Raw genomic sequence first — 22,468 nt, 5'->3', positions numbered from 1 at the left:
TTATCCAACTGTTTTTCATAGCTTCAAGAAAGGAAGCCCTGGTTGAGTTGGCATATTTCATTCACACCAAACCCATTACCTTTTTTATAGAGTACATAATTGTGTACACACACAAAGAACAACTACATAGGCTTGTAGACAGTCAAACACAGGATTCCATACTCAATAAAGTCATTTTATTGTCTAGAAGAAAGCAAAATTTTTCCACGGCCACATGCTGTCTGGTCCTAGGGAAATGCCTGGGAAGGACACAAGGGCAGGAGTTGTTATTCCTCAGCACTCTGACTGTTGAGATAGTCCTGGAGAAGGGCCTGTACCTCTGGCCGCCGGCTGAGTTTAGTGGCCTTGCCTTGAAAGCGGCCTTTCTTCCCAGCTCCCTTGCCTTGTAGCAATTCAGCTACCCTGAAAACCAATGGATAACATCAGAGACAACCAAGCCCGCTTAGGAAGAATACTAAGAAGAGCAAAGTTCTTAAGTTATCCTTTACCACTTACAGGGTATCTCGTAATTGTATTCATAACTGTCCCTTTATATCTCTCTTTCATAACCAAACACCTGGAAAAAGCTCTCTATACTCACTGCTGCCACTTCTTTAGATGTAAGATCCCAAGGTAGGGGCTGGAGACCTAGTTGGGACCCAGCTGTGGAAGCTTCCTCCTCTCCTCTCCCTGAGCCTCTACTCCCAACTGGATGCTAACTCCCCCATCCTCTCTCCATCCAGGAGTTTATCCCAAACCTCCATTCCATTCTGACCCTCAGGCTGACTGCCCATTTCCCAACACTCAGGCCAGGGATATGGTTAATAACATTACTTGGAAAAGCAGGATGTGACCAAGATCCTTCTGGTAAGATGGTAGACCACTGGGCCTGACCACATGCCCTGCCACTGTGCTCTCTTAGACCCCCCAGGGTATTGCCATTTGACCTATAACTGCCCCCTAAGAATGCCTTGCCACATGCCCTGCTCCTTCACCCTAAGCACCACTGTGCCTTTCCATCTGCCCTGAAGCTGACCCCTTCTAGATGTGTTGTCTCCTCTAAGTAGAAGGAAGTTCCTCAAGAGGAGAGCTGACTCCCTTTTCTGTTGGTATACTTGGCACTTAGCACGGTGGTGCCTCATGCTCATGGTAAGTGCATTAAAAAGTTCTTTTTCACTCATTCCTCCATTTCTCAATTCCTGGCAATCAATCCAGTTTAAGATCCAATTATTCCACTGAAACTATCCTTTCCAAAGTTATTAGTTATCTCCTAATGGCTAAATCCAATGACCTTTCTCCTACTTGTCTTTCTTCTTGAGGTCACATTGGCATCTGACCTATGGACTGCGCTGTCTTCCTAAATACTCTCTTCTTCTTGGGTTTTCATGATGCCACTTTTTCCAGATTCTCCTACCTACCTGACCATTCCTTCTCATCTCCAAGATCACATACATCCTGCCCCTGTTATATGAGTGCACCCCAGGGCTCTGTCCTGGATCCACATCTGTTTTGAGTGTAACCTCTCTCCTGGTGATCTCTTCCAGCTCCCAATAAACATCTTTATGCAAATGACTTTAAAAATCTTGCTTATCTCCTGAACTCACCTGTAACCAACATCTTTATCTCAATATCTCATAAGCATCCTAAACTCAACAAGTTCAAAATGGAACCTACTACCAGCCTGACCTCATGACCCCAATTTCCCTCTTTTTGTCAAAGGCATTACCATCCTTCCAGTCAGTCAACCAGCTTTACAAACTCAGGGGTCGTCCATCAACCTTCCCTCTCCCTCACTCCCCCACTCAATCAGTTGCCATATACTGTCCATTCTACCTCCACATCTCTAAAATCTGCTTCTTCTTCCTACAAGAATGATTCGTAGCCCCAGCTGTTAGCATCCACGCCTCACCATCCACAATAACTTCATACATATTGTACATTTACTGATCCTTATACATTTTGCTTCCTTTCAGTAGAATGTAAGCTTCTTGAGGTCAGAGATTGTTTTGCTTCTGTCTTTGTATCTATCCCCACTGCCTGGTACTCATACATGCTCCATATCTGAATCAAAGGATTTCTTCTAGACTTACCTGGGTCCTAACATATCCACGGCCTCAACTGGCCCTGCAAGTAAGAAGAGCCCAGCACCTTTTTCATCTCCTACAGTTAAGAAGAGAAGGGTGTCCTAGAAGACAAGATGGAGGAATGAGTCCTAATACCCAGTGATACAAAACCTACCCTTTCCCAAAATTATTCCCTCCACCAGGGATGAACATCTCCTAAGTTTCAGAATCAAACTCCCTGAGCAAAGCAGAAAGATCTCCTTCATCTGTCCATAATGCATAATACAAGAAGAAGAGATGGTCTTGAAAGCAGTTGGAAGATATAGGGGAACTACCAGGAGAGCTTGGAGATCATTACACTTAACGGATGACTAAGAGTGACACTGGACCATCATTCCAGAGGGGTTGTCTGAAACACAGGTGCCCAGGATGAAAGGTCTGGCTATGACTCAAAAACTGGGTCCCACAAACAGTAGGGGTGTCCCCCTCTAGAGCCTGCTCTAAAAGGACAGGCATACCAAGGCCAATGCTGGAGGCCCAGGAAGACATATGCTACAGTCTGACCTTGGAAGAAGTTAACAGACTGTGTTTACACTAGAGCACCAAATATGAGGAGGAAAGGCCCCTGAGCCCAGAAGGGTAAGGGAGGGTACCTCATACACTCTCACCTCTATCCCAATCTCATTGGCAATGATGTTCATAAACTCAGAGTCTCCATCTTTCCTAGAACAAAGGACCATTTAGATTTAGATTTGAATAGGACCACTAAGATATCTAGAACATTTTACAGATAAGGAAACCGAGGCCTAGAGAGACTAAATGACTTCCCCAAAGTCACACACATGGCAAGCTGAAGAGACATGATTTGAATGGAGGTCCTCAGACTTCAGATCCAACATTATTTCTACCACCCCTCATACCCAAAGCTTGCTTATATAGGGCATTAGAGCCAGGTTGGGGTCAGAGACCAGTGAGAGCAGGCTGTGTGCTTTGTGTTTAGAGCCATCTGTTCCCCAAGAGTAGGTGTCCATGGCACACAGAACCTCAGACTCCCTCAAGAAGGAAAAGTACACCAGAGAAGAGAGAGCATATGGTCCCTCCCCAACCTCAGCAGTTAAAGCTTTGGGTTTGGTTTATTTTTCCCTAAGTGGGGCTCCCTGGGACAACTAGAGCTTTTCTGGATGGTAGCAGAAGTGATGGGACCATGAAGCAGGGTGGGGGGGAGAAGAAGATTCTGGGGACATGTTCATCACCCTGCCCAAACCAAGAAATCAGGCACTGACACATTTCCCCCTCCCCATAGATTTTATAATATCAGAAAGAACTCAAATGCGCACAGACTTGTCTTTCCAATGTCTTTAGGCAGGCCATGTACTGTGCACAGTAGAAATGTGGGGCACAAGCCTAACTTCCCACTCCAGCCCTCCTCCTCACTCCTGGTGCCCATTTCTGAATCCTCACCTGTGTAATACAATCACTCCTCCCCTGTCTGGGCTGTCCCTAAGACTGTGGGCAGTGAGAACGGCCAGGTCTCTCAGTAGATTCAGGTTGCTCTGAAAATGTTATAACTTAGCAATGCAGGTGGTAGGGAGTAAAGGTGACACACAGGAAGGAGGTGACACACAGTAGGTGCCCCCCATCTCCCACCCCCCAGTTCCCTTATCCCTTGCCACCAATCCATACATCTAGGGAGTCAATTCTGTAAAGCAGCTGCAGCAATCAGGGCCAGGCCTAGATGTTACTTATACTCTCACAACCCAGTCCCCATGGAAACCCACTGCAGGGCAGTCTATTTCCACTACAGCCTCCCCTTCTTGTGGCTCCAGGGTAAGTCACCTTCTGGAGCAGCTTGGTTGAGTTCTGCAATTTCTGAACAGCCTCTGCATGTTCTTCCACTCCGCACCTTGAGAGACAAAGAAGTCTGGAGACCCATCCTCCAATTCCCCACCCTAATTCCTAGAGCATGAATTTCTAAGCAACAGTGATGCCAGGCCTCAAACAGTTGCTTCTCCCAAGACTAAGGACTGTAGATTATTGTTGGGGATAACAGAGGGACAGCAGCATCAGGAATAAAGTCTGAGGGTGGAAGGTCAGTGATTCACAAGACAAGTGGGGGGCAAGGCCTGGCTATTTAATAACAGCTGACATTTGTTTAGTACATTAAGTCTTACAAAGAACTTTGCATTCACTGTCTCATTTGATTCTTCTATCAGTTCTCTGAAGTAGGTGCTATTTTTAGCTGAAACTCAGGTTCAGAGAGGTTATATTGTTGCTTAGGTCCACACAGTTAAGTGTCTGAGGCATGATTGGAACCCAGGTCTTCCTGACTCTAAGCCCAGCACTCCTTCTGCCTGGCTGTTCTGCCTGAGTGTACATGAAGGACTTCACCTTCAAGAGCACTCCCACACCTATGAGCTCGTTTGATCCCTGCACTGAAAGAGAGGAAATAAAGGGGGATATTCCTCATGTTGCTGATGGGGAAACTGAGGCACTTCCCTAACATCACTCAATAAATCCACAAGAAGGAAAAGACAGACACCTACTTGAGTAATGTGGTCAGGGCCCTTTCTGCTCCATGACTTCTCTCCATCCACTTCAGCACCCGGTTCCCTGCTAGAAACACCAGGTTGGTCTTGTTCTTTTTGCCCTTCTCTGTACCCAGGATTTTAATGACCTGGATAGGGTTTGGAAGACATACACAGTGAAGTGGGTTCTAAGAGTGAGCTAGACCCACATTGTCTCTCCAGAATAAGTGAATTATGAGGTCTTTGGGGGGGGGGGGGAGTCTTACAAGGAATCCCTCATATAGGGACTCAATGCACTTTGCCTATATAGAACACGTTCCCAGTAGAAGTGCTGGGACAGACGCTGGCTCCTTTGCCCAAAGCACTTCAGTTATTTTTGAGCTTCTCCTCTCTCTCCTCCTCCAGTCTCAGGCTCATCTTGCTCCTCCACCCCACTAACAGGCCTTGTCTGGAACTCCAGCCCTTTCCTCCTCCCCATCCTACTCACCTGCAGGTCACTGAGGTTTCTCACATGGGTTCCACAGCACATATTGGAGTCGACACCCTCAATGGTGATGACCCGGATAGGTCCTGCATGGTCATCTGGCAAACCCCGGCCCCTTACCTGGGAGGGGCAGATGTGTCTGAGCTTCTAAACAGACCCCTTTAGATACCCTGGAGTTGTCACTGGCTAGCTCTTCCCAACAGATTTTACCTTCTCCACCTCAGGATCATCTGGGTTCAGTTCCCTCACAGTCACAGGGAGCCGATTTCGGATCTTCTCATTGACGCTCTGCTCGATAGCAGCTATCTGTTCTGGCAAGACCATGGGGCTATCCAGCTCTATCGTGCTCCGAAAGCGTCCTAACTCCCTAACCAGAGAGAGTGGCATTCATGGGATGAGAATGAAATAGAAGATTGGCAGCTTGGAGGAGCGGAGCTTGAGGTGTTCTTAACCTCTGTTGTGTCACCAGCCTCACTCTGGAAGTCTGCTTAAGCCTATGGCCTCCACTGCAGGGTAATGCTTTTAAATACACAGGCATGCAAAGGGATCCGATTATTTTGAAATGCAACTATCACAATACTGAAGAAACAACATCATAGAAGCCCTGAAAGAGGTCATCATTGAAAGGGGTCCAGCAGCCTCCAGTTAAGAACACCTAGATTAGAAGAGCTCCCTTCCCCCATCTATCCTCTGGCGCAGATCTCACCCTACACATCTTCTGGGCTAACAGAAGAGTACTGAGCAAATGAAAGGCAGTATTCCATTCCAGGAAAGCTCCCTCCCTTTCTCTGGTCTCTATCCCTAGGTCTTTGTTAGGAAAAAGCTGGAGAAGTCAGTGATCTGTATGAAATAATCCATTATAAAACTGCAAAATGAAAAAAAGCAGAACAAGAAAATGGAGGACATACTAAAAGTACAACCTTTTTTTTTGTACCTGTAATTTCAGCAGTATAGAGAAACTCCGAGTGAGAGAACTCTGTCCACCAATTCAGACCAGTAACTGTTCTAAAACTGGTGGTCTTAGATACTTGAATGGGCATTGGGAAGTTGAGTGACTTCCCCAGGGTCATAGAGATAGTCTATGTCAGAGGCAGAACATGAATCCAGATCTGCCTGACTCTAAGCCTGCCCCCCTACCCACTATCCCATGCTGCCTCTCTAATTAGGGATAGGAACTAGACTGGTGGTGTATCTATTTAATCTGGGCAGTAAATGAGCCTAACTCTCATCAGAATTGGCTCAAGGAGGGAATAATATATACACTCAATTGAGTAGAGTAATCTATCTAACCCTGCAGGAAAATAGGAGAGGAAGGGGATAAAGAGAGAGGGGCAAAAGAAGGGAGGGCAGATTGGGGGAGGGGGCAGACAGAAGCAAATCCCTCTTGAAGAGAGATAGGGTGAAAGAAGATAGATAATAGAGTAAATATCATGGGGAAAGGAATAGGATGGAGGGAAACAGTTAACAATAGTAATCATGAAAGAGATAAAAGGGGGGAAATAAATAAATTTTTTAGAAAAGTAATAAGGAGAGGGGCAGCTAGGTGGCACAGTGGATAGAGCACCGGTCCTGGAGTCAGGAGGACCTGAGTTCAAATCCAGCCTGAGACACTTAACACTTACTAGCTGTGTGACCCTCGGCAAGTCACTTAACCCCAATTGCCTCACCAAATAAATAAATACATAAATAATAGGGAGTGACTGAAAAAGGACTAAGACATGTTACATGTTGAAATTAATTTAAATGTTAACATCTGCTGAGCCAGTTTAGTGGGTTGTACTGATGTTCAAAGTTAAGATTTTAATAAAACATTTAAATTGTTCGTAGTTAAGAAAATGCCTTTCACTCACCACGATGTTGTCTTAAACCCAAACAGGTCATCTGCCACAGCTGTGATGAGATGCTGCCCTGGGTCCCAAGAGAAAGAGATAAGGAGAAAGGGGAACATTAGAAGTCTAACACACTTACTAGTTGTGTGACCCTGGGCAAGTCACTTAACCCCAATTGCCTCACAAAAAAAAAAAAAGAAAGAAAGATCTGTTGGGGCAGTTAGATGGCACCAGCCCTGGAATCAGAGTATCTGAGTTCAAATCCAACCTCAGACACTTAACACTTACTAGCTGTGTGACCCTGGGCAAGTCACTTAACCCCAATTGCCTCGCTAAAAAAAATTTTTTTTAAATTAAAAAAAAATTAAATTAAATTAAATTTAAAAAAAAAGAAGTCTAACATATGGGGGCTTACAGATTCAGACAGTCTTTCTACACAAATGCTTGTCTACATGGGTAGCCATGGTGTCCCAATCAGCCAGACTTGAATTCCCAGCAACAAGGCTAATTTTTTTCTCCATTTCCATTCCCAAGGTACCTGAATGCTGCTGCATGTGGTCAAACCTCCGCTCCCAGTCCAGCTTCACTTGGACCTGGCTCCCTGGTGCCAGGGGGGTAAGCAAGAAATGCTCAGCTTCAGATCCCCGACGGGTCACTTTGAGCACTGGGATGTTGTCAATGGAACCTCGGTCATCAGGCTGGGGGGAAAAGGTGTCTACTATGGATTTAGGAAGGGAAGGATGAAGGAGTAATTCACAATAAGTAGTTTAGGAATTTAAAAGTACATTTTGGCCCATAAGGTAGGAGTTAGGATTTGTCTACACTACAAGGGAATAAGGAGAGGTTCAGGCCTAGCTGCCCCATGATGACATCTTTAGGGTTAAATTGAGGGGTGAGGGGAATGCACTGGGGGAGGGAGAAGGGCAGAGGTAGCATGGGGTGAAATCCTACATGAAAGAAACAGGAAAGGGAGGAGCAGGGCAGTAAATTAATTTTACACTCATCTGAATAGGCTCAAACACCTCAATCTCATCGGAATTGGCTCAAGGAGGGAATAACATACAGACTCAATTGGGTAGAGTAATCTATCCAATCCTACAGGAAAATAGTTGGGGAAGGGGACAAAGAGAGGGGTAAAAGAAGGGAGGGCAGATTGGGGGAGGGGACAGACAGGAGCAAATCCCTTTTGAAGAAGGATAGGGTGAAAGAAAGATAATAGAAAAAGTATCATGGGGAAGGGAATAGGATGGAGGGAAACAGTTAACAATAGTAATCATGAAAAAGAGAAAAGGGGAGAAAATTGTACAAAAAATATTTATAGCAACTCTTTGTGGTGGCTAAGAACTGGGAATCAAGGGAATGTCCCTCAATTAAGGAATGACTGAAGAAGCTGTGGTATGATTGTAGTGGAATGGAATTGTGCTATAGGAAATGACAAACAGGATGATACAAGAAAAACCTGGAAAGACTCATATGAGCTGATGTACAGTGAAGTGAGCAGAACTGGGAGGACATTGTACATTGTGACAGCAGTATGTGACAATGAGCAATTGTGAATGACTTAACTACTCTCAGCAATACAATGATCCAAGACAATCCCAAGGGACTAATGACAAAGCATACTGTCCACCTCCATAGAAAGAACTGATAAAAAGAGCACTTGTGGATTGTACATATATAACCTGATTGATGTCTTGGGGGGGGGAGGGGGGGGAAGAAAGGGAGGGAAGGAGAAAAATTTGGAACGCTAAATCTTATGAAAATGAATGTTGAAAACTACCCTTACATGTAACTGGAAAAAATAAAATAAATGTTTGTTGCAAAGAAAAAGAGAAATAAATTTTTTTTTTAAAAAAGGAGAGGTGTAGGAATGAAGGCTTAAGTTTGAATACTGTCTTTGCCACATACTTGTAGGACTTTGGATAAGGTCACTTTATCTTTCTGGGACTCAGTTTCTTCCAATATAAAATGAACAAGTTGAATGAGATGACCTCTGACATCACTACCAATTCTAAATCTATGATCCTTTGAAACTAGGTATGTTGGGTTTTTTGTGTGGGAGGGAGTGGAATAATGCTAGAATCTGAGGTTTCCAAGGGTTGGAGGTCAAATGCAGAGGTAGTAATGGGTTTAATACGATCAGGCTATTCTGTTTTAAGCTTCTGATAACTGGGAAGGAGGGAGAGGGTTTGTCCCTCTAGCTTCCTCTTATTCCAGCTTACTTTGCTCTTAAGGAGGACAGGGATAGGAATGGGCCTATTTCATTAGTATAATTGTATGAAGAACTCCCTTTACCAATGTAAATCAGCTCCTTCTCTGCAAATTATAGAAAGTAATCCACAATCCAGAGAGATTAAGTCCGGGGTGACACAGTAAGTGAAAGAAAGCTCCACCTGGATTCAAGGCTGGCTCTTTAATAATCATAGCTAATAAGAACTAAGATGTCCTTAGCACTTTAAGGTTTCCCAAAATGTTTCACATATGATACTATCTACCATGCCATGTTCATTCTTAAAACTGTGGTGCTGAACTGGAAGAGCATAGGATCAAAGATTTAGAGCTGAAAGAGGTCTTAGAAATCATTTAAGTGAGGGGTTCTTAAACCTGGGGCCTATGTACTTAAAAAAAATATTCTAATAAATGTATTTCAACATAATTGGTAATGCTATAGATTTCATAGTATGGATTTTAAAACATTATTCTGAGAATGGCTCCACTGGCTTATCAAACTGCCAAAAGAGTCCAAGACACAAAAAACGTTAAGAACCCCATATCTAGTCTAATTCCCTACTTTTACAGGTAAGGGTAAAGAAATGTTAGACCCAGGAAGAGACCCAAGGTAGGGAAAGGAAGGGCTTTGCTAGTCTTGAGTATTTCCCAATATAAGTAATCAGGTCTTGGAGATGAGACAGGACCTAAAGGATTTTAAGAGAAGCCAAGGTTTTTTTTAAAACCCAAGACTTAGAACTTAGAACTCTTGTCTCTGCTACCTATTGGTGGCAAGTAACCTTGGACAAGTCACTTCCCCCTCAGTTAAAGAAGTGATCTCTGATACCCCACCCATCATGAACCCTCTCTTCTGCCCCACACGAGGTGACTCCAAAGAGATACTACATTGGTGCATGGGGGTAGGTCCTGGGGAACTGGGGCAGGGCCGGGAGGAAGGTATGGCTCTGAGGGTGGGGCCAAGACGGGGGCGTGGTCTAAGCGAGGGGCGGGACTTCTGGGAGGATGACTGAGAGGAGGCGGGGCATAGGCAAAGGGATGGGACTTCTGGGAGAGCAACTGGCGCGCTGGGGGCAGGGCTGGAGAACTAGGGCGGGGCCTCGCACCTGGCCCCCGCCCTCAGGGAAAAGCAATGTATCTTCCAACACCACGTGGTAACCGCTTAGCTTCTCCTTGTTCTTGTTATTGCCTGTTCCTTCGGTCAACAGCTCCGCGGGGCGGCAGGAGAGCACAGTGGTGCTGAACTGCGGAGCAAAGGGAGGGCCGTAAGGCGGGGCCTGCCGGCCGAGCCCCCAAGCTCCACCCCTCCCCAGCCCCTTTGATCTCAAACCCCCAGCCCCAGATCTCACCGCTCGAGCGTAGCTGTCCCGCTGGCACCGGAACACCATAGTTGCTGGCTCCCTGGCCGTGGGGAACGCTAAACAGAAGGACCTGGCAAGGGCGGAGCTCAAGCCCTAGGTAGCACCTGCGTTTCTTTCCCCTGCGGCGATAGAGTGTGAGGAAAAGGATTCGGACGGTAGGCGGCGTGGGCCAGAATTAGCGAAAACGGAAGTCGGGGACTCTTCCTTCCCGGTCGTTTAGTAACCTTTGGCGAAGCTCTCAGAAACCGGAAGTGAAGTGCGGGCAACGGAAATCATGGAGCCGGGAAAGATGGCGTCCCCCAAGACCACGCCGAAAGATGCCCAAGTGATGGCCCAAATTCTGAAGGATATGGGGATCACAGAGTACGAGCCAAGGGTCATCAATCAGATGCTGGAGTTCGCCTTCCGCTACGTCACCACGATTTTGGACGACGCCAAGATTTACTCGAGCCACGCCAAGAAACCGACGGTGGATGCGGACGACGTGCGGCTGGCCATCCAATGCAGGGCCGACCAGTCGTTCACTGCACCGCCGCCCAGAGACTTCCTCTTAGATATCGCGCGGCAGAAAAACCAAACGCCGCTGCCACTGATCAAGCCGTACTCGGGGCCCCGGCTACCGCCGGACCGTTACTGCCTAACGGCCCCCAACTACCGGCTGAAGTCCCTGCCCAAAAAGGTGCCCGGCCAGGCCGGGAGGATCACGGTGCCCCGGCTCAGCGTAGGCGCCGTTAGTAGCAGGCCAGGCACCCCGACCCTGGGCACGCCTTCGTCCGCCCCCGCAGTGGCCGTGGCCGCCGACGTCGGCACCCCGCTGTCGTTGGCCGGCCAGAGGTTCACGGTGCAGATCCCGGCCTCGCAGAGCCCTGCGGTCAAGGCCTCGATGCCCGCGGCGCCGGCCGTTCAGAACGTCCTGATCAACCCCTCCCTGATCGGGTCCAAGAACATCCTCATCACTACGAACATGGTGTCGTCGTCGTCCTCGTCCTCATCATCATCCTCGTCGTCCTCGTCGTCGTCGCAGAGCACCCCAGCCGAATCCTCGAATTCCTTGAAAAGGAAACACGAAGAGGACGATGACTATGACAATTTGTAAAGGACAGGAGCCAGGCCCGGTGTTTGTCAAAGGTAAGATTGGGCTGGAGTTCGGGGTTTTAGAGTCTGGGTTTGTGGGGAATGTCCCAAAAGTCCTAGTGCAGTTTGAAGTTCAAAATAAAGCAGGAGCTTCTTAGGCTGTACCGGTTGCCCTAAAAGTCTTAGTTCAGGGGCAGCTAGGTGGCGAAGTGGATAAAGCACGGGCCCTGGATTCAGGAGGACCTGAATTCAAATCCAGCCACAGACACTTTACTAGCTCAGACACTTAGTAGCTGTGGGACCCTGGGCAAGTCACAAAAGAAAGAAGAGTCTATAATCTTCATTCAACTTCCAATAGGTCTCTTCCCCTCACTTCATAATGTCAATAGTTACATCAGCTCAAGTCTGGAGAAATTCAGTAAGGGTTAAATGGTTATCCTGTGCTTTTTTAAAAAAGTCTTAGTGCAAGTTTAAGCTAATAAAGCTGAGGCCCACTCTGTACGGGATGTCCTGGGCAAGTCAGCTATAAAAACCTAAAACTGCACCAGGACTTTTGGAGCACCATATATTATAAATGATAATAGCTGACACTTATGTAGCACTTTAAAGTTTGCAAAGTACTTCTTCACAACAACCCTAGGAGGTAGGTACTATTATTATCCCTGTTTTACAGGATTTTATTGAGGCAGAGAGATTAAGTGATTTGCTTAGATCAGACAGTGTCGAGGCAAAATTTGAACCCAGCTCTTCCTGACTCCAAGTCTATCCACTGCGCCACCTAGCTGCCTTTGTTATTAAAAAATAAATAGGGGTGGGGCAGCTAGGTGGCGCAGTGGATAGAGCACCGGCCCTGGAATCAGGAGTACCTGAGTTCAAATGTGGCCCGATACACTTAACACTTACTAGCTGTGTAACCCTGGGCAAGTCACTTAACCCCAATTGCCTTGGTAAAAAAAAAAAAAATTAATAAATGAATGAACGAATAAATAAATAAGTGACCCTGGGCAAGTCATTTAACCCCAATTGCCTCAGTTAAAAAAAATACATAAATAAATGAATGAATGAATAAATGGATAGATAGATAGATAGATAGATAGATAGATAGATAGATAGATAGATAGATAGGGGGCGGCTAGGTTGCACAGTGGATAAAGCACCAGCCCTGGATTCAGGAGGACCTGAGTTCAAATCTAGCCTCAGACACTTGACACTGGCTGTGTGACCCTGGGTAAGTCACATAACCCCCATTGGGGGGGGATCAAATAAATAAGTGGTGTGGCAGCAGTATTTTTTACTGGAATCATAATTATTGTATTTTCTTTAGTAGGATCAAGTTTTTTTTTTTTTGTTAGAATGCAGTTAGAAAATATAAATAAGAAAATGAGTGAAACAATGAAATGATATCTGTACTTGACTGTGACTCTTTAGCCTTGATGCCCTTTGGGGCCAGGGTTCTTCAAGTTCATAGCATCTTAGTATTCAGAACTGAGATTTTAGAATTAATTTAGACAAGGATATTGGGAGAGGATCAGGACTGGCCCAACATATTAAATTACAGGTAGTAAATATATGAGTTAAAATTGATTACCCCCCACCCCCATTTGAACCCAGCTCTCTTCCAGTATAACTTACAAGTGATGGCAATGATAGAGTCCTCACCAACATGGGACTGCTTGAGAATATTAATTCCCAAACATGGGGAAAATTCCTTACTCCAACATATTCACAGAATCAGTATTTCAGAGTTGGATTAATGAGAATAATAATAACAATAGTAGTGATTAACATTTATGTAGCTTTTTAAGGTTTGCAAAGCCCTTTATATATATTATCTCATATGGATACTATTGTTATCCCCATTTTGTAGAAGAGGAAACTGATACTAAGGTTAAGTGACTTGCTTAGAGTCACACCTAGTTAAGTGTTTGAGGTAGAATTTGAACTCAGGTCTTCTGGATTTAGACACTACAACACCTAGGGGCCTGACTTGAAGGGGACCTCAGTGGCCATCTAGTCCAACCTGTACCCAAAAAGGAATCTCAACTATAACATATCAGAAAAGTGGTTATCCTGCCTTTTATTTCAGACACTCCCCACTCAGTAATTTCTACCCATTGCTCCAGGTTCTGACTTCTTGGGCTAAACAGAAAAGTCTAATCTGTCTTTCACATGACAGCCCTTCTAAAATGTGAACTCAGCCATTGTGTACCATTCTCTCCCCCTCCCCCTCCCTTCTTTTCTCTAGGCTAAACATCTCCAGTTCATTCAACTATCCTTATATGACATGGACTCAAGATCCTTCACCATCATGCTCTTTGACAATGTCCTGCTTATCAGTGTCCTTCCTAAACTGTGGTGAAACCCAGCTTCCAGCAGAATTCTTGATATTGCTCATGCTTCCTGAAAGTGTTGTTTCCTTTGAAAAAAGTACCCACCTTTTTTTGCCTCCTTTTCTACCCCATACATTTTTCATTTGAAAAAACAAATATCCCTCTTCTCAGAACTGGATCGCTGTCTCTGGCTATGGCCAAAGTCATGAATATCATCCAAATGAACTTCTTCAAATACTTCTTTTCCAAGGCACCACATCATGTTCTGGGTGGGTGCGGTTAAATTAATGTGAAAACTAAGCAAAAACCACAGCAGCCCAGTTTTTGAAAGGGATGTTCTATGATGGTATGGAAGTGACCCTTGGTTTTTTAAGGCAATGAATAAACATGCATTTTGGTAGGTATTTCCTACTTGGGAAGGCTTTCAAGTATGTCCTCAGAAATAAACTTTACCTGCTGTCTGAGGACCAGCCCAGCTAAGTACAAAAGAGGATCATTATAAAAATATAAAATGACTCTCTGGTCTGTGCAGCAGACATGGTGATGATGGGAAAGGGACACTTTTAAGAATCAGTTCTTGGGGCAGCTAGATGGCGCAGTGGATAGAGCACCGGCCCTGGAGTCAGGGGTACCTGAGTTCAAATCCGACCTCAGACACTTAATACTTACTAGCTGTGTGACCCTGGGCAAGTCACTTAACCCCAACTGCCTCACTAAAAAAAAAAAAAAAAAGAATCAGTTCTTAGACTTGTCTAGACAATTTAACTGTTGTTTTAAGTCTGCAAGCTTTATTTCCCATTGATAATACTGGAGGAACTGAAATATCCATGGGCACATTGTTGTTACAAATAAAAGCCAAAAGACATGAAGTTGTTGGTTAAATAGAAGGCTGGTTCCCAGCTTCCCGGAGTGGGGTTTGTTTCATCATGTACCCAAAGGCAACAAAGAAAGTCATTTTGTGGGATGTGACCTTAGAACTCTGTGTCTCTGTCATCTCCAACAAGGGAGAGGGAAAGTGACTGTAGGTTCAGAACCTGAATTTTAGGCATAATAAGGGAGAAGTGGATTGTTCAAAGCAAAAGCTGTATAAACTGCACCTATCTTGTGATGAAATAATTCACCTTTTGGGAATGTGCCCAAAGGAGATGACTAAAAAAAGTTATTTATAAAAATCATAGCACTTTTTACAAAATTTGAAACAGCCCCAATGGCCAACAATAGGGGATTGGCTCAGTAGTCTATGAATACTAACATACCAGTAGTTTGCATTTAGATAGCACTTTATAGGCACTTTCTTCACAGCCTAGTGACACAGGAATTGGACTGTTAGCGCATTTTGCAGATGACCAAACAGGCTTATGGACATTGAGTGAATTGCATATGGTCATACTGCTAGTAAATGTCAGATTTGGGACTTCAAGAGCTTTTGGTTTTAGATCCAGTGTTCAATCTCCACTATATGATGACTATGAAATATGTATAGTATATTGAAACATGCAAATGTATATGTGAAATCACGTTAAGTTAAAAAAAATACACAATACAACTTCAAAAATGAACATAGATTTACAAAGGTGGGAAGGAGATACGGAGGGATGAAGATGGCATGTTCATTCTCTTCTGTAATGTTGCTTAAGTTCCTAATAAAAAAAAATTACAAAAGCTTTAGTAAAATATCCTTTGCTCTTTGCCTTTTGTCTTGCCATATACACAAACATGACTGCCCCAAATCCAGAAATGAAAGGCTGATAATGGGAAGGCAGCACCCCAACCCCACCCCTCCTGCAGCCTATTTCTTTGCCATCCTGTTCAGAAACAGTTGCCAAAGTCACTTCCCTGCTGGAGGGCCTAAGAGAAGGGGCTTCCTGGGAGTGTAAATGTTAAAGGTGGAAGTAAACCCAGGGGCAGCTAGGTGTCACAGTGGATGAAGCACCAGCCCAGGATTCAGGAGGACCTGAGCTCAAATCCAGCATCAGACACTTGACACTTATTAGTTGTGTGACCCTGGGCAAGTCACTTAACCCTTATTGCCCTGACAAAAAAAAAGGGAAGTAAACCCAATGCCCAGGACTGTTTCACCATAGGCCTATAGTACAGCCAAAAAGGGACAAACCCCCCAGCATTTTATAGGAAATGGTTTCCAGACCCCTACCCATCTCTTTTACAGAGAAATTACCTGTCATGTCTTCACCACTGGACTCATCCTAGAAAAAAACAGAGGCTATGTTGGGCCAGGGAAGAGAAGCAGTATTTGGGGGTAGCTAGGTGGTACAGTGGATAAAGCACCAGCCCTGGATTCAGGAAGACCTGAGTTCAAATCTGGCCTCAGACACTTGACACTTACTAGCTGTGTGACCCTGGGCAAGTCACTTAACCCCCATTGCCCCCCCCCCCAAAAAATGTCTTCTGCAAGAGAAGCAGTATTTGCATTCATATTCCCAAATGGGGCAGGAAGGAAAAAGGCCCTGCTGCGGATACCCATGGAAAGGAGAAAACTCATCCAAGCATCTTTGCCTTTGCTACCTGGAAGGAAATTGGAACTAGATAAAGCAGGCTTCACTAGGGAACATAGCATCTAAGGGCCATAACCAGAAAGAAGAACCAATTTCACTGACCAGAGCCTCATGAATTAAGCTGTATCAGCCCCACTTACATCCAGATCATCCATGGCAGGGGGAGGTCCCTTTGCACTGGCCTTCTTTAAGAGCTGGAAAGGAGACAAGAAGTCACAGGGGGACAGGATATCTAGATATCTAGATTGCATCTAGATCAAAAAGAGCCAGCAAGACCCTACATGACAGCAAGCCAGACAGAACTTACACAGAGAAAAAGACAGGAAGAGATAATAAACCCAGGGACAGACATGGAACCCTGGTATCTTCTCTCACCTCTGCATAATGTTCCACCTGGGCCAGCTCCACCTCTTCATCCCCTTCCCAGTCTCTCCAGTTATCAAAGTCCACAGATAGCCACACGGGCTACAAGAGGAAAAAAAATTTAAAATTCAATAAACATTTATTAAGAGTCTACTATGTGAAATAAATAAATGAATGAATAAATAAGTAAATAAGAGTCTACTATGTGGCTGGCAATCTAAGGTCCTGGAGATGTTTAAAAAAAAAATCCCATAATAGTACTGTGAAAGGTAAAACTAAATGTGTGTGGTCACCTTATCTGTCCCCTGTGTGGGGAAAGCTAACTAGGACAACAGTTACAGTTTAACAGTTTAGGTATTAAACATTTATTGAAATATATTAGACGTTAACAAAGAGAGAACAAGTGTCTGAAAGAATAGGAGAACCCTAACTACCCTCTGGGAGCTATCAAAACTCCATACCTCACAAGGTTCCAACCACCAATTGACAAAATCAACTGCCTTACACACTGCTTCAAGCTGATTGGTTGAAGGTGGTCTCATGCTCATTCAGCAGGGGGGCCCAGATAATAATATTCTCACAGTACAAAGGGTTTACATTCCACCATAAGAAACGAAGTAAATACAATACAATGAGTAATATCAAGAAAGGCCTCATGTAGGAGCTGGCCCTTGAGATACGTTTTGGGGGCAGCTAGGTGGCACAGTGGATAAAGCACCAGCCCAGGATTCAGAAGGACCTGAGTTCAAATCTGGCCTCACACTTGACATGTTCTAGCTGTGTGATGCTGGACAAGTCACTTAACCCTCATTGCCCCACAAAAAACGAAATGAGTTTTGAAAGATGTTATTTTAAAAGATGAAGGTAAGGAGAAAGTTCATTCTATACATGGGGAACAACTTGTACAAAGTTATGTTGATGGTAGGGAGAATGTCCTAATTATAAGAGCAACATCTACCCATTGTAGGCTGGGTTTGTTTTTCCTTAAAAAGGAATTGAGGGTGGGGGAAGTGTGGGAGAAAATTTGGAACTCAAAATTTAAAAAAAATGAATGTTATAACTAATGCAGAAATATGTTTAATGTGATTGTTCATATATAACCTATATCAGATTACTTGCTGTCTTGGGGAGGGAGGGAGAAAAATTTGAAACTAAACTCTCTAAATGTAACTGTAAAATAATAAAATGTTTCTATGGAAAAAATGAATATTAAAACAACTTATATGTACTTGGGAAATATTTACAATAATTTTTTTTAAAAATTAAGTGTTATAGGGTAGCTAGGTGGCACAGTGGATAAAGCACTGGCCTTGGATTCAGGAGGACCTGAGTTCAAATCCAGCCTCAGACACTTGACACTTAACTAGCTGTGTGACCCTGAGCAAGTCACTTAACCCTCATTGCCTTGCAAACAGAAAAAAAAAAATTAAGTGTCGAAACCATCTTAGAGATTTAGTTGGTGTAGGGATTAAGGCTCAAACCATGGAGGTAGATGGCTGGGGGACTTAAATACACAAGGAATTGAGAACTTCTCCCTCAAGTATGACTTCTGGTATACCACCATGGCAAATGTAGACTTAGGGAAGCTGTACCCATAACTGAATTAAAGCAGTATACTTGCTCAATATCCTTTCCAACCTAGAGCTAAGTAAACTTTCTTTTCTTAACTATCTGATGAATTACAAATGTCTCATTTAATTCCAATAGGGAATGTAAACCACCAGGCCAGACCTAATTCAGGCCAGTCAAAGACTACAGACAGGTCAAGGGTGAGGACTGAGAAAAGGCCATTGGATTTGTCAATAAAGAGATCACTGTTAACTGTGGAGAACACTGATGAGGCCAAACCCAAATAACAAGGCATTAAGAAATAAGATGTACCAAAAGAAATTAATAACTCGATGAGTTCAGAGAAGCATGGAAAGACATGAACTAATGCAAAATGAAGGAAGCACAGCCAGGAAAACAACATATACAATGACTACATGAATGTAAATGGAAAAAATATCCACAAAGAATCTTGCAAAACTATAAAGAACAGGGGCAGCTAGGTGGTGCAGTGGATAAAGCACCAGCCCTGGATTCAGGAGGACCTGAGTTCAAATGGAGCCTCAGACACTTGACACTTACTAGCTGTGTGACCCTGGGCAAGTCATTTAACCCCCATTGCCCCAGCCCCCGTCCCAAAACAAACAAAAAAAAAAACTATCAAGAAAAAGCTTGGCTTCAAAGATTTATGAGAAGATGCCTCCCTACCTCAACTCCTGTACTGGAAGGAGAGAAGGGTTTGAGGGGACCAAGAGTACAGTGATACGAAACATTGCATATAATGTTATATTTTTTCTATTCTATATTTTCCTATTTCTATTTATTATTTCTATTTTTCATTTATTAGTCTACTAGTGAAGATTTATCTTAACATGTACAGACAATACAAACTCCTACAGATGAGGCCTGGCCCTTCAAGGCTGAGGAAGATGGTTATCTTATTCTGATTCCCAACTGAGAAATCAACTCACCTCCATATCCAATCAGTTGCCAAGTCTCATCAAGTCTACCTCCACTGCAGCTCTGTCTTCTTCACTCACAGAGCTGCCACTCTAGAGTTTGGGGCCTAGAACTTTGGCTTCCTAATTAGCCTCAATGTCTCCAAGTCTCTCCCCGCTCCAATCCATGCTCCACATAGCTGCCAAACTGATACTCCTAAATCATGGGACACTTATTAGCTGTGTGACCCTGAGCAAGTCACTTAATTTTTATTGGCCTCAGTTTCCTCAATTGTAAATGGGGGGGGCAGCTAGGTGGGGCAGTGGATAAAGCACTGGCCCTGGATTCAGGAGGATCTGAGTTCAAATCTGGCCTCAAACACTTGACACTAGCTGTGTGACCCTGGGCAAGTCACTTAACCCCAATTGCCTCACCAAAAAAAAAAAGAGAGAGAGAGAGAGAATTGTAAATGGGGATGATAATAGCATCTACTTCCCAGGTTTGTGAGGATCAAATGAGATATTTAGCACACAATGCCTGGCACTTACTAATTAGTTAGTAAATATTTGCTCCTTTCCCTTCCCTTTCTTTTCCTTCTCTTCCCTTAGGTAGGAACATAAACTCAATAAACTGCAGTGGTTCCCTATCACCTCCAGGAGCAAATACAAAATGCTGCTTGGCATTCAAAGCCCTTCATAAGCCAGCCTCCTCCTACCTGCCATATCTTATTCTTCAACACCTATTCTTTGATCCAGTGACACTGGCCTCCTGGCTCTTGCATGAATGAGACAACCCATCTCTCCGATCCAGGCATTCTGCCTGCCTCTCCCCTTTACCTAGAATGCTCTCCCTCCTCTTCTCCAAATACTGATCTCCCTGGCTTCCTTTAAGTCCCAACTAAAATCCCATTTTCTATAGGAAGCCTTCCCCAACCCCTCTTAATTCCTGGGCCTTCCCACTGCTCATGATTTCCTATTTATCCTGTACATAACTTGTTTGTATATGTTTGATTGCATGAGGGCTCCCCCATTAGACTATAATCTCCTTGAAGGCAGGGACTGGTTTTTGCCTCTTTTTTATCCCCAGCACTTAGCACAGTGCCTGGTACATCGCAAGCATTTAATAATTGTCTATCAATTGATGGATTTATTAAAAGAAGCTTTAATGACTATCATCTGTAAGATAAAATATATACCCCTCTGTTTGATTTTTAAAGCCCTTCACAATCTGATTCAAACCAGCCTTTCCAGGCTGGTCTCTTCTTCACACCCTCCTAATTTTAGCCAAGCTACTCATCCCCTTCAATGCTGTCCTCATAGGCTGTCCCCACCCTACCACCCCCAGTTGTTCTTCCTTCTCCTTTCTGCCTCTTGGAGTCTCTACCTTCCTTCAAAGCTCAGCTCAAATGACACCTTCCAGCAAAAGCCTTTCCTGATCCCCTTAACTGTTAGTGCTTTTCTCCCTGCCACATTTTTTGTCTTTATTAGTATACATCTCGAACATGCTTATCTGGGCACTGAAAGATGTCCTGGGATCCAAGAAGACCTGAGTTCAAACCTTCCTCTTACACATAGTGTTCTTCTTACTCTCAGTGCCCCAAGTGGCCGATAGGGGAAGTGCTGCTCTTCATGCCCTAGGAAATCAAGGGCCTAGTCCCTATTCCTAGCTAGGTTAAATTGTATCCCACCAAAAGAAAGTAAGTGCCTTGAGGGTAGGGACTGTTTTGTTTTTAAAGTCTTTGTATCCTAGCACCAGATCAAAAGCTTCTGGAATGAATTCGAGGCCCCAACCTAATCTCTGCATCCTTAAGTCCCATACCTGCTCACCTTTATGTCTTCTTTGGTGAGCCGTGGCCAGGCTACCTTCTCCTTCCACTTTCTCACGAAGCAAGTGATTGAGCGGCTAGACCGCTTATCCTGAGAGTCCTGGGGGACAGGCAGAGGGGGCCTCAGTCAAGTGGGGGGTAGGGTGCTTCTTTGTCCTAAAACAGTGTCTCTCCCCCTCCCCCAGGCCCTTTTCTGTCTTTCCCCATGCTCCATTCCGCTTTACCTTGGAGTTCACTTTGGCGTAGAATTCAATCTCATTGTACATCTCCACACCGTCTGCATTCTTGCAGCTGGAGAGACAGAGAAAAGGGTCGGGAAAGGGAGCGGAGGTGAATGAGAAGAAAGACCCTATCCCAAAGTCAGCGGTGGCCCTTACCTGAAAACAATCCGGTGGTCCTCCAGAAGTACTTGGACATCAGTGCTGTCCTCCACACAGAACTCCATGAACACATACTTGGGACGGTCATACCACAGAGTCCGGGCATGCTGTCTGGTGAGGAGGGGGGATGGGACAGGCATGAGGAGGGGGGATGAGGGAGATCAGAATCACACCACCCATAAAAGAGAGCAAATGGGAGGCGGCAAATTGTGGGAACCCCAGAAGGCAAAGTTTTCAGGGGAATCCTCTGCTTCCTTCTAACTGCTCACCCTCCTACCCACATGATCTGATCTCTGGGGTCTTGAGCTCACTGAGGCCAGACCACCTAGAGGCACCGAGTCCTGGGGTTCTGGGGGATGCCAGAGGCACTGCGAAAGGCAAAGCTAAAGAAGAGAACCTGGCCAAATGGGCAGAGGACACTCACCGTGCCATGGCGCTTCTGGCAGCGTGTTTTGTGCTACTCAATGCAGCCCCTTCCCCCTCTCCCCAGCTATCTTTAGAGCCAGGTGCCGCCCCCAACAGCTGGTGCTCCTTATATGGCCCTGGGAAGGGCAGGCAAGGGACTACAGGGTCCAGACGCCTGTGGGGTAGGGATTTCAAGATAGGGATGGAGGGTTTGAAGACAGCCCTACGACCTCGTGCAGAGCAAGAATAGACTGGCTGCACTAAGATTCTGTCTCTCCTCTCTGCGTTTCTGTCTCTGTGTCTCTCGCCCACGCAGCTCCATCCTGAATTCACCAAGTATTTATTTGCTAAGATAAATTTTATTGATATATTTTAACATCGCCTACATTTCCCAAGGTATCTGTCTTTCCTCCCCTCCCTGGAGAGCAATCCCTAATAACGATTTTTTTAAAGGAAGGGGGAAAAATTCTGCAAAATTAATCAATTTTAAAAAGTTTAACATCATGTGTAATATCATTATATGCACCCACAAACTCCCACTTCTGCAAAGAATGTGATAGGGGATGGTAGATGTATTTTCATGTTTTTTTTTTCTTTTGGGCCAAGCTTTCACCAAACATTGAG

General features: G+C 44.6%; 2 protein-coding genes across 4 annotated transcripts; one reads left to right on the top strand and one right to left on the bottom strand.

Annotated features, from left to right (window-relative positions):
- Positions 1-154: 154 nt before the first annotated feature.
- Positions 155-22,118, bottom strand: LOC122753574 (putative protein PTGES3L). Of its 3 annotated transcripts, XM_044001046.1 has the most exons (17): positions 21,864-22,053; positions 21,437-21,550; positions 21,284-21,350; positions 21,061-21,159; positions 16,760-16,849; positions 16,525-16,578; positions 10,213-10,350; positions 7,419-7,578; positions 6,902-6,959; positions 5,262-5,418; positions 5,055-5,171; positions 4,586-4,716; positions 3,879-3,945; positions 3,504-3,595; positions 2,711-2,765; positions 2,070-2,164; positions 155-402 (listed from the first exon to the last, which is right to left on the bottom strand). In XM_044001046.1, the coding sequence occupies exons 1-17, from the start codon at positions 21,869-21,871 to the stop codon at positions 267-269; spliced, it is 1,638 nt and encodes a 545-aa protein (XP_043856981.1). In that variant the 5' UTR covers positions 21,872-22,053; the 3' UTR covers positions 155-266. The 3 variants fall into 3 exon arrangements, with proteins under 3 accessions (XP_043856981.1, XP_043856979.1, XP_043856980.1); XM_044001044.1 differs by lacking the exons at positions 16,525-16,578; positions 16,760-16,849; positions 21,061-21,159; ... (1 more) ...; positions 21,437-21,550; positions 21,864-22,053 and adding an exon at positions 10,456-10,598; XM_044001045.1 differs by lacking the exons at positions 155-402; positions 2,070-2,164; positions 2,711-2,765; ... (6 more) ...; positions 7,419-7,578; positions 10,213-10,350 and adding exons at positions 15,402-15,511; positions 16,048-16,075 and having other exon boundaries at positions 21,864-22,118.
- LOC122753575 (transcription initiation factor TFIID subunit 9-like) lies at positions 10,742-15,547 on the top strand. Its single transcript, XM_044001047.1, has 2 exons — positions 10,742-11,595; positions 13,787-15,547. Exon 1 carries the CDS (start codon positions 10,742-10,744, stop codon positions 11,561-11,563), a length of 822 nt encoding a protein of 273 aa, XP_043856982.1. The 3' UTR covers positions 11,564-11,595; positions 13,787-15,547.
- Positions 22,119-22,468: the final 350 nt, after the last annotated feature.

This window comes from Dromiciops gliroides, chromosome 4, assembly GCF_019393635.1.
Source record: "Dromiciops gliroides isolate mDroGli1 chromosome 4, mDroGli1.pri, whole genome shotgun sequence".
Lineage (NCBI taxonomy): Eukaryota > Metazoa > Chordata > Mammalia > Microbiotheria > Microbiotheriidae > Dromiciops > Dromiciops gliroides.
This window is presented reverse-complemented; position numbering and strand designations above follow the sequence as displayed.